This window comes from Lissotriton helveticus, chromosome 6 (genome assembly GCF_964261635.1).
Source record: "Lissotriton helveticus chromosome 6, aLisHel1.1, whole genome shotgun sequence".
NCBI lineage: Eukaryota > Metazoa > Chordata > Amphibia > Caudata > Salamandridae > Lissotriton > Lissotriton helveticus.
In genome coordinates this window covers 676,541,406-676,557,880 of record NC_136067.1, presented here as the reverse complement: position 1 = coordinate 676,557,880, position 16,475 = coordinate 676,541,406, and the positions used below count along the sequence as shown (strand labels likewise).

The following is a 16,475-nucleotide window of genomic DNA, read 5'->3' as shown; positions in this document are numbered from 1 at the left end:
AGGGCTGCTCGGAAGCGCCGGAGCTGGATTTCTCGGCAGGAGAAAGCAGCGTCTCGTTCTCAGCGCGTCAGGAAGGCGGGGCAGCTAGTGGGCTTCGCTCTCTGCTGGGCTTCGGGAAGTCTCGCTGCTCCGATCTCGTCACCACCGCGTGTGTTTGCTTAAGGCAATATCGGTAATATTTATACCTGTAAGGTGCCGAGATTGACGTAAGGATGGACATAGATACGTCAATAAGGATGTCATACGAGCTGGTCGTTAGCGCATTCTTTTACTGAAGTTCTCGGTGAAATCAAAACAATGGCCGCAGGGTTTTTCCCAGGTTGTCATAGGTTTGATTTGTTTTGAGAACTCCGTATGCCTTATCAGGGGCTGGAGGAATATTGCTTGCCTAATTAGATGGCAAGCGTTATGACCTAATCAGATAACGCACTCCTGTGCCGTGGTCTGGCGTAATCAGATAACGGTTTCTGCATCATGGGATGGCTGCTAGTTAACTCGTTAACCAGAATAGGGTCAGGAATAGGGGGATCGATACAGAACCTATAGGAATACATCACAGATGTATGCGAGAGAATATTTGCAATAGAGGTGTGTTAGGTGGGAAACAAGAGTTGATATAGAGATAAGAACATTATCAAGAAAGATGAAGTATAAATTGACTTTCTGCAATGATGGTTAGAGAATTAAGGCTCTTTGAATGGAGGGAAAAATAAGATATAACGAAACATAGTGGTCAAAGATAGGGATTAAGATGAAATGTTGAGCGAATAGGAATAAGCAGAGAAAATATAAATATAAGATCTGTATATGAGAGGACAATGTATTTGAGGCGAGAATAAGAAAGGTGGAACAGGGTGGGAAACTGTGAAAGAAGAACAAATAGAGTTAAATCTGTGAACTAGAGGGTTATAGCGTTAGAAGTAAGAGACTAACTGGGAATGAATAAGAGAAACTGTACATGGATATGTAATGAGTGCACCTCTTACTATTAGGAGAGCACCATACTTTAAATATTCTTAGAATCTAGAACAGATGTGCATCTAGTTTATTAACCATTGTATTTCATTAATTTTGGACTAATTGTAGGATTCTTAACTTTTATGATGTACTTCCGGGAATGTCATAAGGGTCAAAGATCACATGTAATCACTTCCTGGAAACACAGCCCGCTCGTGTGGCTTCACTTCCTATGATAATTTTGGCATCAATCCGTGTGTGACATCAATTTCACTACCATTACCATGTTTGAGAATCAACGGCCATGCAGAGATCACTGGATATATAATGTAAGCAAAGGCATAACTGAGTTGGGCATTAATGGGCAGATGCCAGGAATGAAAAAGGTGTATCTGGAGCCAGGTACATATAGATGGTGAGAAGTGTTAACTCTATTGGCATCACATTGTAAAATATGTTGTAAGTAAAGCTTGCCTGTTTAGGTCTGGCACTAGCAAAAGACCTTTCGATTTTACAAAAATTATTTATATAATATGCTTACTTAAGGCACTTTCAGTCAACCCTCTTCATCCAGTAGTGTGTTGTGTAATTCACATTTTTCTTCCACCCACTACAACATGGGGCAATGGGACAGCCCACTTCAGCCCTTGGCTAACTTCACAGCGAATGACAGCATTTTCCTCTTTCACAAGGAGCATATCCGTACAAAAAGTGGTTCCTTTCAGTGCCAGAGACTACTATACCAATGTGAGCTTTTTGAGAGCAAACCAATATAATTGCATTTAGACCGTTTTCCCTGTTTAAACTGTTGAGGACCCAGTAGCTCCCCCAACATTAAATCCCCGCCTCTGAAACTACCGGGACCTCTGGCAACAGTATTTCCATGGGAGGTGAAAATAAGAGGTATTATTCAAGGGTACTTGTAATCAGAAAGGCAGACTGTAGGGAAGAACACATCAGGGCCGGCCTAAGGCATGTGCAAGCTGTGCACCTGCACAGGGCCGCCACGCCAATATATATCCTTAGATACATATTTGCGAGGCGGCCCCTGGCAGGGATTTGGCGGGCTCGGGCCCCCTTCCTACACTCCCTGCTCAGGGCCTCCGTGAGCCTAGAGCCGGCCCTGAACACATTACTTCTAATCCCATTGAGTACAGAGAACTAATTCAAGATGTTTAATATACGATATACACTGGGAATTTCCAGGCATCACATACAAATCTAATACAAATGAATAAGTAAAGTAAAGCACCATAAGATCTGCGTTAGGAAGGTTTGCGCATACCTTGGCTTTGGCCGTATTTTGGAAGTGCCGCCTTTCGTTCCAAACAAATGCAATGGCGGCCATGAAATGTACGCCATGATTCATTGAGATGGGGCCCAGCAATTCCAGAATTTGTTGTCTCACGTTCTAAAATACAAAAAGAGTGTTAGATAGGAATTTCACAGTTTCTTGCTCAATGTAGAGAACATGTGCGACTAAGAAGGTAAGTATTTTATTATATCTCTGAGGAGCCAATTGTAACAGAACTAGCATAGGATGATGGTGGCAAGGACAGAATTCAATGTGAAAGTAGTAAGAAAGATACAAGTACTTCCTGAACACGGGGTGTCACACGCACGATACTATTTTCACCAATGGCCGCAGTTACCTATGAAAATAAGTGCCTTATTTGAGCATGTGCCTTCAATTTTTGTATCTGAGACCTTCTGCTGTGAGACAGTTTCAGCTTTAGAACTGAACAATTAACCATTTATATAAAATGAAGCGCCTCAATTTCGAAGCAGAGTCAAAAATGTTATTATAACTCCAACAGTACTCATTTTACCCACCCCAGAAGAATGAAAGGCCGAGTCGTTTCCATCGAATTTCAACTGACTGCAGGAAGCACATCGCTCTCCTAGACAAGACTATTGTAATTATAAGTATAATGAATGCTGTTCCATTTGTGTAATAGCTTCAAGCCCACCACTGGCTTTCAGAACATTTAATTCAAATGTGAGGACTGTCTGCTTAGAAGTAGGAATATTTACTTGACTCATAAATCACTGCCTATTTTAAAACCTCTAAAATGGGACCTCTTATGTGGGTACTCCCTCACAATTATATTGCTCGCTGGACGGTGCCATACAAAGAAAACAATGTAAATTGCTAATTCTCTGTGAACTGAACCAGGCGCATAACCTTTTTACCTATTTGTAAGAATTCCTATTTGGATGAAGGTTTCTTCACTCAAGTTCTTTTGTGAACACAGAATTGTTTCATAGTCTAATTCGCATGAGAAGGTGGACTGTAGCGCAAAATGTTCCCTTTCCCCCATACATGACGTACAAGCCTTGTTTTGATCATTAGAAAAGGTAAATGAGTTCTTCAATTTATCATTGTCTTATATTAGTGCCTATAACGTTGTGGTGCCGAAAATGTTTTCCGTGGCACACAGAAAACAAGAAGTAGGCAAAAGATTGTAGCCTAGTATATGTAAATAACAAGCATTTAAAATGCAATAGGTCTCGCAATTGCAAGTTTTTGAGCTATTGGCATTGTAAATGGCAATGCCTGTAGGTGAAAAGGGTTTTATAAAAAATTAAAAGGCATTGTCATTTACACAATGCCAATAGTTTCAAGTTTTGTAAAAGCAATACCTATTGCATTGCAAAGTGCGTTGTCCCTGAAGCCGGCGCCGCACTGAGTCTTAAAGTAAAAAAATGAAACCAACCACGGTGTCCCTGAAGAGGGCTCAACATCAAAGTTTTAAAAATAAAATTTAAACTGAGCGCAGTGTCACCAAAGCAGGCGCAGTGCTCAGCATGCAAATACAAAAAAAGCAGCCGCCATTGTCGCCATCAGTGTCAAACAAATAGTACTCACCCACTTATAATACAGACCGTGTAACAAACCAAGTGAAAGGTCCAGTCCTTATGGGCGGTAACAAATGCAAACAAGGCAGTACCAAAGAGGGACTAACAAGCCTATTTACGAATCAGAAGCCAGCATTTAAGAAGGACAATGACACAAGCCAATGACAAATATGGGCGGAGAGTGAGCGGGGCTTTCACTGCATACTCAATTACAGCATGCCTCGCAGAGCGAGTAGCGCATGCGGGCTGCCGCTAGACTCGACCTAAAATCTACAGAAAAAAGGAGAAAATACATAAACATGTATATATTTATTTACTAAAGAGATTTGTATAGATCCCCATATCACCTTTTGGCTTCTTCAGAGTGCTGTGCTCAACACAGAATACAAATTGAACAAGCATACAATGACTGCAAGAAATTTGATTTCGGCTAAAAAAGCAAAGTGATTCTTATTATGCATTCTTGAAGTACCTCCATTGATGTGGGGGAACCTTAGAGAAGGTGCAGGTTGAACGACTAAGATTCCAGGAGACGCTTGAAGACAAAGGTTTTAAATGTGGTACTTGATACCACCAGTGCTGGTCTCGCATGCTAGCACTTTCATAGATTTAGTACGCACCACACACTCTAGTCTCACGCCCTCCCCTTGCAGCTTGTCAGGAGTCCAGCACAGACAAGACTGCAGTAGCTGTAAATAATTCCAATGATTTCGGCTTTCTCGATGAGAGTTGATGTAACCCATAGTCATGGGCCAGTCAAACACAAACAACCAAACAAATGTAAAGGGCCATCTACAAGACTGACACATTGACCTCTTAGCACTGAAATCCTTCCACACAGCCCACAGAAAACTCAAAATTGCAAGTAAAACCACCTATTTTAAAGGTATCACAGAGGAGGCAAATCTAAACACAAAGGCTCGATCAAAGGCAGTGAAAAACATGGGCAAAACCTCACTCTGGTTTCTGCTTATTTCCATGTTGGCACGAAAAATTCACATTCTTCCACGTCTTTATTGACAAAATCAACACAAATGATTATTAAATACAACATACACATGACAACCATTACCTCTCACTTCAACCTTCTCAAACGGAAATAGGTTTTAAAAATAGAACCTTCCACACCTGGCTCAAAATTGTCCAAATCATTCTCTGCTCCGAAAAATTATGAACCTAAATTATATTTAAAAAAAATATTCTCTCATAATCTCCACTTCTATGGGATGATCCTGAAAAGGGTAGTCTACATTCAGTTACAAACAAACACTGACAAGCCACCTCTACTGAACCTTTCGGTAGCCATGTACCATTTTCTCGGAGTCCTGATGGACCCAATAGTAAGTGGGAAATATGTGCAGTGGGCACTGTCATCTACTATTGGTGTCCCAGGACCTTATGTACTGCCTCAAAGCAACTGGGCAAAGTTCCTTTGTTCACATGACTCACCAAGGGTATAAGGTAGAGCAGTCAAGGCTTATTCAAGGAACCCGTAGTTGGGTTGCAACTCAAACACATTATGGCACAGCAATCTCAGACAGTACCCTGAATGTCCATTCAAAGCTATTAACTTGGAAAATAATAAATTTTACTAAGAAAGAAAAAAATGTGGTAAATTAAAAATATGAAAACATGAAAAAACAATAAAACCAGAATGCCATGGTATCTGCTGGGACTGAGATACAAACACAAACGAGTTCTTAGGGATTGGGTGCAACAATTCAAATTAAAATTGTGTCCTGCTGATGATGTTATCCTATGGTAGATGCACTTCCCATTCCTTACTATATTTTGGTAAAAAGTCCTACATTTTTCACTATGGCATTTTACAATCCATGTTCAATGAAGCAGAGAGGGGACAAAAATGCTACATAAAGTTAGACACATCTGTCCCTTACCCTTGTTTATCATCAGACTTGGTTCAATAGGGTGGGAAAACTATTTTACTTTGAACAAACCTTGGTATGAATGTGCTACAGTCTCCAAATTGATTCTCTGCATCCTCCCACACGCCATTTGTAAATCAACTTGCCATGGCGTCCACAAATTCGGATGGACGTGCCATGTTTTATTGTTTCTACTGTTTTTCAAGCTGAGGAAGTTGACATTTGCTGGTTTTTTTTATCTGAACTATTAAAAGAGCAGTAAAGGGAGCTATAATTGGAAGGAATTTTCGTTTCGTTTTCGTTTCAATTAGAATGTTAAACTAGTGAATGAATTTGGGGGTCTGTAACCAGGTGACTGGTACGATGACTGGTAATCAGGGCAGCGACAAGGAAATTAACTGGTGGTCTGTCAATGATGAAGAAATGATTCCTCCTTCCTCACAGGACGAGCCCTTTGCGTGGAGAATACCTTCGAACGAAATGCAAACAGGCCCCTTTAACTGGCAGACTGACCCGGACGCAGGGACTGCCCACCGTGACGTATCCTTCATTGCATTGGATAAAGACCCGGAACCTTGGGAGTCGGCGTGTGACGTCACCAATTCGGGAGTGAGCCGAGGAGAGGAAAGCGCGGAGGAGAACGCCAGACGAGGACGAGAAGCAGACGAGGCTGGGGAAGGCGAAGCCCTGCTAACCGAAGAAGACGAGCCAGGAGGCCAACGAGACCGCGCTGCGCCGTGCCACACTCCCGAGGGAGGAGTGTGGCTACGACAGGTACGGGACAGGTTCTCGAACTGGGTGGGACGGCGGGGTTATCTACCCGCAGTAAAAAGACCCTCTACCTCCTAGTATTCCGGCACAACCCTTTCCCTGTAAAATTACCCACCCTCACGCCTGACACTTAGAACGCGGTAAAGCCTGAGCACTTGAAGGTGTCCCTCACTCCCTGGTACCCCTGAAGCAAAAGTTACAGGACGAGAAAGTAATTGGTCCTTTTCTGTTCTTATTTTGTCTCCCGGTAAACCCGACGCGAGAGGCCCCTTTGGGAGAAACGCCAACCTGACCAGGACCGCCCTAGAGGAGAGAACACAACCCCAGCCGGCACCACGGATCCTGCCGATTTTGCTAAAGAGAGACTAACGTTGCGTAAAAAGAAGCTATATGTAAAAATAAAACCCTCTTTACCCAGGCACCGTGTCCAGCCCGTTCCTGACCCTCCCTTACAAGTGGTGTCAGAAGTGGGATTGCCTGACCCCCACCAGCAATCACTGATGGATCAAGTAATCCAACATCTCATTGAAGGACAAGATAAGCTAGAATGGGCTATAAAAAACCAAATTACGGTAGCCGATGCTGACCGGGAACTGTTTAAGAACGCTATCAGCGCCCAGATAGAAAGCCTGCAGAAAGTAGCCCAGACACCAGTACTCAGCACCGATCGTAGAGCCGGAAGTCCCCATCCCTCAGGTGTCTCACTACAAAAATATGTCACCGGGGAGGACCCTGACGCCTTCCTCTCAAATTTTGAGAGAGCAGCCCAAGCCTGTGGATGGCCCCAAGAGAAATGGCCCTTTTTCTTAGCCCCCTTGTTATCTGGGGAAGCACAAGCAGCGTATCAGGTGGCTAACCATGCAGGAAATACACCATATGCAGCCATTAAGGAAGTCATCCTGGATCACCTAGGACTAGACCCTGAGGCATACCGCGTCCGGTTCAGAAAAGAAAGAGGAGTGGCAGGGGAAAATCCTAAAACCCTGTATTTGAGACTGAAGATGGCTGCAGAAAAATGGTTAAAACCCAACCAAAGAAGTAAAGAGGATGTTATGGACAGCATAGTATTAGAACAATTCATGGAGGCGTTGCCATACGGAACTCAAAGGTGGCTACGCCAACACTCTGGCCTAACCGTGGCCCAAGCAATTGAAATGGCCACCAACTATTCCCGAGCCCAACCTAGAACATTTGCTTGGGACTCTGAGAAGAGCAGCAAACCGATCGCAACATTGAAAGGTGACAAAAAGAAACCGGAGCTACCACCTCCCGTCAGGCAAAAACCGTTGAGGGTGGATAGCGTACCGTTTAAGGGACCCCAGTGTTTCGACTGCGGGGAGTGGGGACACATCGCACGGATGTGTCCAAAAAGAAAACCAGCCGAAGAACCGATGGAGGTTGGCTATATCCCCAGAGCTGTAATGTACACCGCAGAGATGGGTCCATCGTTCTATGTACGTATCAGGATTAATGATAAATACATAAGGGGTTTGTTGGACTCGGGGTGTCGACAGTCTGTAGTACAGGAAAAACTAGTTCTGCCCACACAGATTGTTCCTAATGAACAAGTACATATTAGGTGCGTCCACGGTGATGTGCGACCCTATCCTGTGGCCCAGCTGGTCATTGAACCTCAGAATAGAACCCCGGTGCAAATCAAAGTTGGAGTCATATCAACCTTGCCGGAAGATATCATTTTGGGCATTGACAATCCCGACTTTATGTCCCTCTTCCAAGATAAATTTTCCGCTCCTGTCAAACCAGAAGATGCTTACATTGTAAAGGAACCTTGGGTACTAGATAGGAATTTTAGGTTCGCACAGGCTAATGACACTACACTTTTGAATGCTTGGGAAGCCGCACATGCTGCGCAAACCCTCACCTCACAGACGTACCCCAGATTTGTGATAAAAAATGATTTACTGTACAGGGAGGGAAAGGCAGGGGAGGACCCTCAGTTAGTAGTACCGTCTGCTTTCCGGGAACAGATCCTTTATTATGCCCACTCACATCTCACAGCAGGACATTCAGGTACAGAGAAAACCACACAGAACATAACCCGACATTTCTTTTGGCCTGGCATTTATAAAGAGGCGGAGCTATACTGCAAGGAATGTGCCATTTGTCAAAAGAAAAACATGACTCGTCCCCAAGCTGTCCCTATGCAACCTATGCCCCTCATAGGTAAACCCTTTGAAAGGGTTGGGATGGACCTTATAGGACCCTTACCCAGGTCTACCAGCGGGAACACCTATGCCTTGGTCATAGTGGATTATCATACTAGGTTTCCTGAGGCTTTTGCCTTAAAGGCTCCCACTACTAAGAATATAGCAGACAAAATGGTTGAACTGTTCGCGAGAGTAGGATTCCCAAAAGAGATCCTTACGGATCAAGGTACCCCTTTTGTATCGAAGTTAATGAGGGAAGTATGTAAAATGTTAGATTTACATCAGATAAAAACATCGGCATATCATCCCCAGACGGATGGCCTCGTTGAGAGGTATAACCGCTCACTGAAAACAACACTGAAGAAGATGCTAACAGTAGAAAGCAAGGACTGGGATAAGGTCCTACCCCTCGCCCTGTATGTGTTGAGGGCTCAAGTACAGAGCAGTTTGGGATGTTCCTCTTTCGAGTTATTGTACGGCAGACAACCAAGATCTCTCTTAGAGATAACCAAAGAAGCCTGGGAACAGGAAGGCTTGGAGGAACAAAGGTCTCTCTTAGAATACACCCAACAACTAAAATCCAAGTTGGGAAAGCTCCGAGATTTGGCATATTCCCATGTAGAACAAAGCCAACGAAAACAAAAGTTCTACTATGATAAGGGGAAAAGGTGGCGCACTCTTGACAAGGGAGATTGGGTGTTGGTACTACTTCCTTCTTCTACACAGAAGTTCAAAAGTGAGTGGTTAGGACCATATCCCGTAGTAGACACAATAGGACACACTACATACAGAATACAACTATCTCCCTCCAGAAGCCAGACCTTTCATATAAACCTACTAAAAAAATGGATAGGACCCCCTCCTAAAGCAGCCCACTTTGGTTTACCTGTCAATAGTTCCCAAAGCACCTTAGAGCAGTTACCTGTCAACCCAGAGTTAACGGAACAGGAGAAAGATGGACTATTAAAGACTCTCAGTCCGTTTTCTCCCATATTCTCAGATACCCCCGGTCTAACTCATCTGACAGAACACCAAATTCAGACAGAGGAAGGAAAGATAGTCAAACAACGACCTTATAGAATTCCGGCCGCTAGGCGAGGGGATGTAAAAAGAGAAGTAGAAGAGATGCTAAAACTAGGAGTCATCAGGCCCTCTCACAGCAACTGGTCATCTCCTATAGTGATGATTCCAAAGCCAGATGGATCCACTCGTTTTTGTATGGATTTCCGGGCTTTGAATGCCATTTCGGCATTTGATGCCTATCCCATACCACGAGTGGACGAGTTAGTTGAAAGGATAGGAGAAGCGAAGTATATAACAACGCTAGACCTCACGAAAGGCTACTGGCAAGTGCCCCTGAGAGAAGAGGACAGAAAAAAAACAGCTTTTTCTACAGAAGATGGCCTCTTTGAATTCAATGTACTGCCATTTGGCTTACATGGGGCGCCAGCCACCTTTCAAAGATTAATGAACCGGGTCCTCTCTAAACAGAACCAGTATTGTTCCGTCTATCTAGACGATATTGTTATCTTTAGTAAGACCTGGGAAGAACATTTGAGACATGTACAGAACGTCCTACAGGCCCTTAAAAAAGCTGGTTTGCATGTTAACGCAAAGAAATCAAGAGCTGCGTTTCCCAGGGTGAAGTATTTAGGTTTTCTGCTAGGAGAGGGGGTCATAGCACCACAAGAAGAGAAAATCAAGGCTATTATGCAGACCCCTTTTCCATCCACCAAAAGAGACTTGAGGGGATTCCTAGGCCTAATAGGATACTACAGACGCTTTATCGAGAACTTTGCGGCTAAGGCCAGTCCCTTGACAGACTTACTAAGCAAAGCATCTAAGCCCTCTCAGTTGAATCATCCATCAAGGGAGGCTAGGGAGGCGTTTGATGCACTCAAACGAGCTATCACTACGAATCCAGTGCTGATACCGCCTGACTACAACAAAACGTTTTCATTAGCCACCGATGCCTCTGAGGTAGGGATTGGGGCAGTGTTGTCGCAAGAGGGGGAGGATGGAATAGAACACCCTATACTGTTCCTAAGCCGCAAGCTGCACCCCAGGGAAAGGAAGTACCCGACAATTGAACGCGAATGTTTAGCTATTAGGTGGGCTGTGGATAAACTACGGTATTATCTGGAAGGCCGTCCCTTTGTGCTCTATACTGACCATGCTCCATTACAGTGGATGCAAAGGAACACCTCCCTCAATCCAAGAGTCCTCAGGTGGTCCTTGTTTCTTCAGCCATTCTCCTTTGTGATTAAACACCGCAAGGGGAGGGACAATGCTAATGCTGACTTTTTATCTAGATTGCCCATTCCCCCCCGATCGGGAGAATCAAGGGGGGGAGGAGTGTAACCAGGTGACTGGTACGATGACTGGTAATCAGGGCAGCGACAAGGAAATTAACTGGTGGTCTGTCAATGATGAAGAAATGATTCCTCCTTCCTCACAGGACGAGCCCTTTGCGTGGAGAATACCTTCGAACGAAATGCAAACAGGCCCCTTTAACTGGCAGACTGACCCGGACGCAGGGACTGCCCACCGTGACGTATCCTTCATTGCATTGGATAAAGACCTGGAACCTTGGGAGTCGGCGTGTGACGTCACCAATTCGGGAGTGAGCCGAGGAGAGGAAAGCGCGGAGGAGAACGCCAGACGAGGACGAGAAGCAGACGAGGCTGGGGAAGGCGAAGCCCTGCTAACCGAAGAAGACGAGCCAGGAGGCCAACGAGACCGCGCTGCGCCGTGCCACACTCCCGAGGGAGGAGTGTGGCTACGACAGGTACGGGACAGGTTCTCGAACTGGGTGGGACGGCGGGGTTATCTACCCGCAGTAAAAAGACCCTCTACCTCCTAGTATTCCGGCACAACCCTTTCCCTGTAAAATTACCCACCCTCACGCCTGACACTTAGAACGCGGTAAAGCCTGAGCACTTGAAGGTGTCCCTCACTCCCTGGTACCCCTGAAGCAAAAGTTACAGGACGAGAAAGTAATTGGTCCTTTTCTGTTCTTATTTTGTCTCCCGGTAAACCCGACGTGAGAGGCCCCTTTGGGAGAAACGCCAACCTGACCAGGACCGCCCTAGAGGAGAGAACACAACCCCAGCCGGCACCACGGATCCTGCCGATTTTGCTAAAGAGAGACTAACGTTGCGTAAAAAGAAGCTATATGTAAAAATAAAACCCTCTTTACCCAGGCACCGTGTCCAGCCCGTTCCTGACCCTCCCTTACAGGGTCAGTGGAGCATTTTAATATTTTCGTAAAAAAACCCTGTAGCACTTTTCAGACAACAGGAAGAAGCAGACTACTAGTGCTCATGCTTGCTTTCCACCTCTAATTTAGGAAGGAGGAGACCTTTGGTGGTTTAGACCTTTCATGTGTCGCCCACGACTCTAGTATTTCGGGGCTAGAGCAACCCATCCACGCCGATGGCAAGCCGGTCTGCAGCCATCAGTGCCCCGAAAGCTGTTTGGGGACCTACATCAGGTATATGCGTGAAGTTACTCCTACTAAAGGGGGCTCGAAAATATGTGTGCAGAATAGAAATGGCGATTTTAGGGCAAATAACAAGCACTGTTGGGCCATAAAAAACACCACAACCTAAATTGAAACGTGCACTACTTAATTGTCGATCACTAATTGAACATGCAGAGGAGAATACACTTCTTTTAGAATCAGAAAAAGTAGACTAGTATGTCTTATAGAAACTCGGCTAAAAGACTGTTCATTGCCAAATTTCCATGGCGTCATTCCATAAGGGTATGAGGTAATCTGACATGATAGAGAACCGAGGAACAGGTGGGGGAGTAGCAATACTTTTTAGATTACCCTTGCACATTTCAAAAGGTGAAATATTCAATTTCGAACAAGATGAAACCTTGCTTTTTAAAAATACATTTTCTGATAACGCATGTATCAGCTGTCTCTTATTATATAAGCCTCCTACTTATTGTGCCAACTTTGGAGGGAACATGGCTGATACCTTTACCCTGCAATAACTAAAGTCCTCCAGTTTTTGTGTGTTGTGGGACTTTAACAATTGGTGGGATGCAAAGAATAAGAGCAATACTAAGGACCTATATACCATGCTATGACAGCTCAGAATTTAGAGCAACAAGTATACTCACCCACACATGAATCACCTGATTGACCTTAGTTTTATAATAAATAATTTTATGACAGTTGAATACACTAAGCTGATATGGTCAGATCATTATGGGGCAGGGCCGGACTGGGAACCCATAGCAGCCCTGACAATTTTCCCATGCGAGACCTATTGCAATGCAAATGCTTGTTGGTATAAGAACCCCATGAAGCGCTTTCACTTTAATGGCAGCCACGCCCCTTTCTTTAAATGAGCCATGTTTAGAGAAAGGTGCAGGCGCTATTAAAGTGAAAGAGCAGTATGGGCGCATTCACGAAAAAAGGATGTTTTTCTTAAGTTGACAAACAAGTGTTTTTATTTTTTTAAAGAGACCTATTCTGCGCTTTCACTTTATTAGCAGCCGCTCACCTTTATTTAGATCCGCCGCTTCTGAAGAAAGGGGCATTGCCGCCATTAACATGAAAGCGTGGAATGGGGCGCTTTAAAACAAAAAAGTTAATAGTTAAAAAAAAAAGCGTTCGCATTCAGCTCCGCAAATAAACCAGAGGCGTGGTCCTCATTATATCAGCTGAGACATGCCGTGCTATGAGAAAAAAAAATGTCAACGACGCGAGAGAGTGTGTAGAAAACCACTTAACAAAATAGTGCTCGGAGGCTTTAATTAAAGCCTACCGGGTAACAACACATGTAACGGGGGTATCCTCTTCGGAGGCTTCAAGAAGATAAAAGGAGGTACTAAGGAGGGACTATTAAGCCTATTGACTAATGAAAAGCCACAGTTTGCAAAGGACAGTGACAGAAACCAATTAAAAAGATGGGCGGAGCTTCAAGTCCATACCTGAATACAGCATGTCTCGAAGAGACCGAGCAAGCGATGCCTAGGTGAGACCTACAAATGGGAGGGAGTGAAGGCGGACAACTCGCCATAAATTTGGGAGTGGGCGCACAACCTGTGTAGTACTTCTCTTTGCTATCCATAAGCAGGAAAAGGAAGGCGTTCCTTCCTGCTTGTGGAATGCAACTCCAACCAATCCTAGAGCTGTTCTCATGCTGGGAAAGCAGTTCCAGGATTGGTAGCAGCTCCAGGGTCGTATCGGCATCCTGCTTTCACACGCTTATCAGCAGCTGACTCGACGAATGCAACACACTCTATGCCAGTGTCACTCCTTAAGAAACTGCAGAACATTCAAACGCTGCGCCCAGACTTGTCCTCAACATCCCCTGCCTCAGCAACATCACTGAACACCTGAGAGAATTCCACTGGTGCCCAGTCATCAAAATGGTCACCTTCAAGCTCCTCACACATGCCTACGAAGCCCTACATGACGCAGGACTTGTGTAGCTCAACCACCGCCACTCATTCCACGCACCCACCAGCCACCTCTGCTCTACCCACCAGGCCCTGGCTACCGTATCCCGGATCCGCAAGACCAGGGTGGGAGGAAGACCCAGCCTCTCCACCTCAGGCAATCACAGTTGCTGCCCCAACTCAGAAAGCACCTCAAGACCTGGCTTTTCGACTTAACCCCAGTGCCTAGACAAATCAGAACAAACACTGTGACTTGAGACCCTTAGGAGTGAGTAGCTTCACTTTAAAAGCATTTGATTGACTGATTGATCGAGTGGGAGCAGGCTCATCCAGCGCTAATTTTGAGGCTTATGGCCAGTGCCAGCAATCTCCAGGCTGTTTCACAGCTGTTGGATTGCTGGGTCTACAGTGGGCCTGACGGGCTGGCAGTCACAATCCGACAAGGACACTGTAGAGCAGTTACGTCATCCTCCATCTTCTCCTTTTTGCCTCCAAAATTGTGGCATGCTCTCTCCTCCTATTTAATAAGGGAAACCAATCACATAAAGATCCTCAAAGTTTTGAAACCATGGCTATTTCAATAAATTTGAGATGCATCCTTTTAGCAGTCTTACAGGGCCAGGACACCCTTGTTGGGGTAACAGATTCCATTTATAAATTCTCTCATCTCATCATCATCTATATCATTGCCATGAATGTTAGTGCATGCAGCAATCTATGTACAGTGGGATTGATTAACAGTGTCCTTTCCTTTCTGGTTATATTTATCCTATTCTGCATTCTAGAAACAATTAATCACTACCCATTTTCCGAGGAGTATTTTTACCAAAATACCCTGCATGGTCGGTTCTCAATTCATGTATAAATACCCAATACAATAGTAGAGTTTAGTGTAGAGTTAGAGGTTTTCAATACTTTGGAAGCAAGAAACTTCAGGCAGTCCCCCCTGGTGCTGAAGAGTTGCACAAGTCATATTCTGGAAAATACTGAATAGTCCCATTGTTCAGTTAATACATTAATTATTCCCCTCGAGGTAAATTGGGTACATTCTCTAGAGTCTCTGTAGTCATCCTTACCTGGTTTGGTTGCGATTTATGCCAATGATGCTCCAGGTTTTGCAATCTGCTTTTCGTTCCAACCAACTCATAAATATTGTTTTTTATAACATGATTTATTGTGGACTTTGGGATGGAGGGGAATGATATCTAGTGTTCTGAAAACCTTATAGCAAGAATGATCCAGTAAGGTCCCCACGCCTGAAGTGTGGTATGAAATATCAAATAGCCTCCTTTTTTTTTTTTAACAGAAGGTGGAAGCTAGACTCTCCCAGACAGAAGGGACAGGTGAGCCAGCCGCGTTGGCAAGCAGTACAACCGAATCACAACCAATTCCAGCCAGGTTCTCACCTCTGGCGCAAAGTGATACTATAAATCTCTTGGCTTCCATCAAATCGGATCCCCTTATGACCCATGCCCAGTTTCCGTGATTAAACAAGCTCCCAAGCTCATCAGCGAGGCACTCACCCCTTTATTTAATACCATGTTTGAGTCTGGGCAGTTTCCCAAGAGAGAGAAAACTGCGTCCATCCTCCTGTTACTTAAAAAACAAAATCTTGACCCAAACGACCTTAATAATTACCAGGCAATCTCTTGTCTCCCCTTGCCAGCACAATTGGTCGAAAAAACCATGAATACTCAACTCAGCACGTTCCTCCAAGCAAACAACATACTAGATCCCACTCAATATGGATTCAGGACAGAACATAGTACAGACTCCGCCCTGACAAAATCCACAGAGGAATTAGGAGAAACTCCGGAACATGGAGGCAATCCAGCACTAATCCTGTTGGACCTCTCCACGGCCTTCGATACAGTCCACCATGATGTTTTGATGAGTCGTTTGTCGGAATGCGAGGTGCAAGGAAATGATTGGAACCTCCTTTAATCCTTCCTTACAGAAAGAATTCAAACTGTGGACCTAGATAAAGCCCACTCGAAACCTTTCTCCCTTCCGTGTGGAGTACCACAGGGATCCTCCCTTAGTCCCACACTTTTTAATGTCTATGTGGCACCTCTGGCAGCTTTGATCAGATCCTTTGGATTCCAGCTGACATCATACACAGATGACACGCAAATAGCAGTTTCACTACGACCTGAACAAGAGGTTGAGAAAGGAAAAGATTCCATGACTGCATGAATGCAGTTAGGCTGTGGATGACCACCAACCGTTTGAACTTAACTCAAGTAAAACGGATTTCCTTATTCTTGGCAATAATAACATATAACTTAACATATTGGTGGACAGAAGAACTAGGGACTCTCCTGAGCCAACTAGGAAGGCAAAAAAACAGGGGGTTGTGGTTGACACTAAACTTACCTTCGGGGACCAGGAAAATGCGGTTGTTTCTGCTAGT

The 16,475-nt window shown here is 44.5% G+C and overlaps 1 protein-coding gene across 2 annotated transcripts in view; it reads right to left on the bottom strand.

Moving 5' to 3' along the window:
• DOP1A (DOP1 leucine zipper like protein A) overlaps window positions 1-16,475 on the bottom strand; it is a 1,012,538-nt gene that overhangs the window by 375,157 nt on the left and 620,906 nt on the right. For both annotated transcript variants that reach the window (XM_078648131.1, XM_078648132.1), the window contains one exon: window positions 2,243-2,368. In XM_078648131.1, coding sequence (XP_078504257.1) covers window positions 2,243-2,368 — 126 coding nt within the window. The remainder of the gene's footprint in view (window positions 1-2,242; window positions 2,369-16,475) is intronic.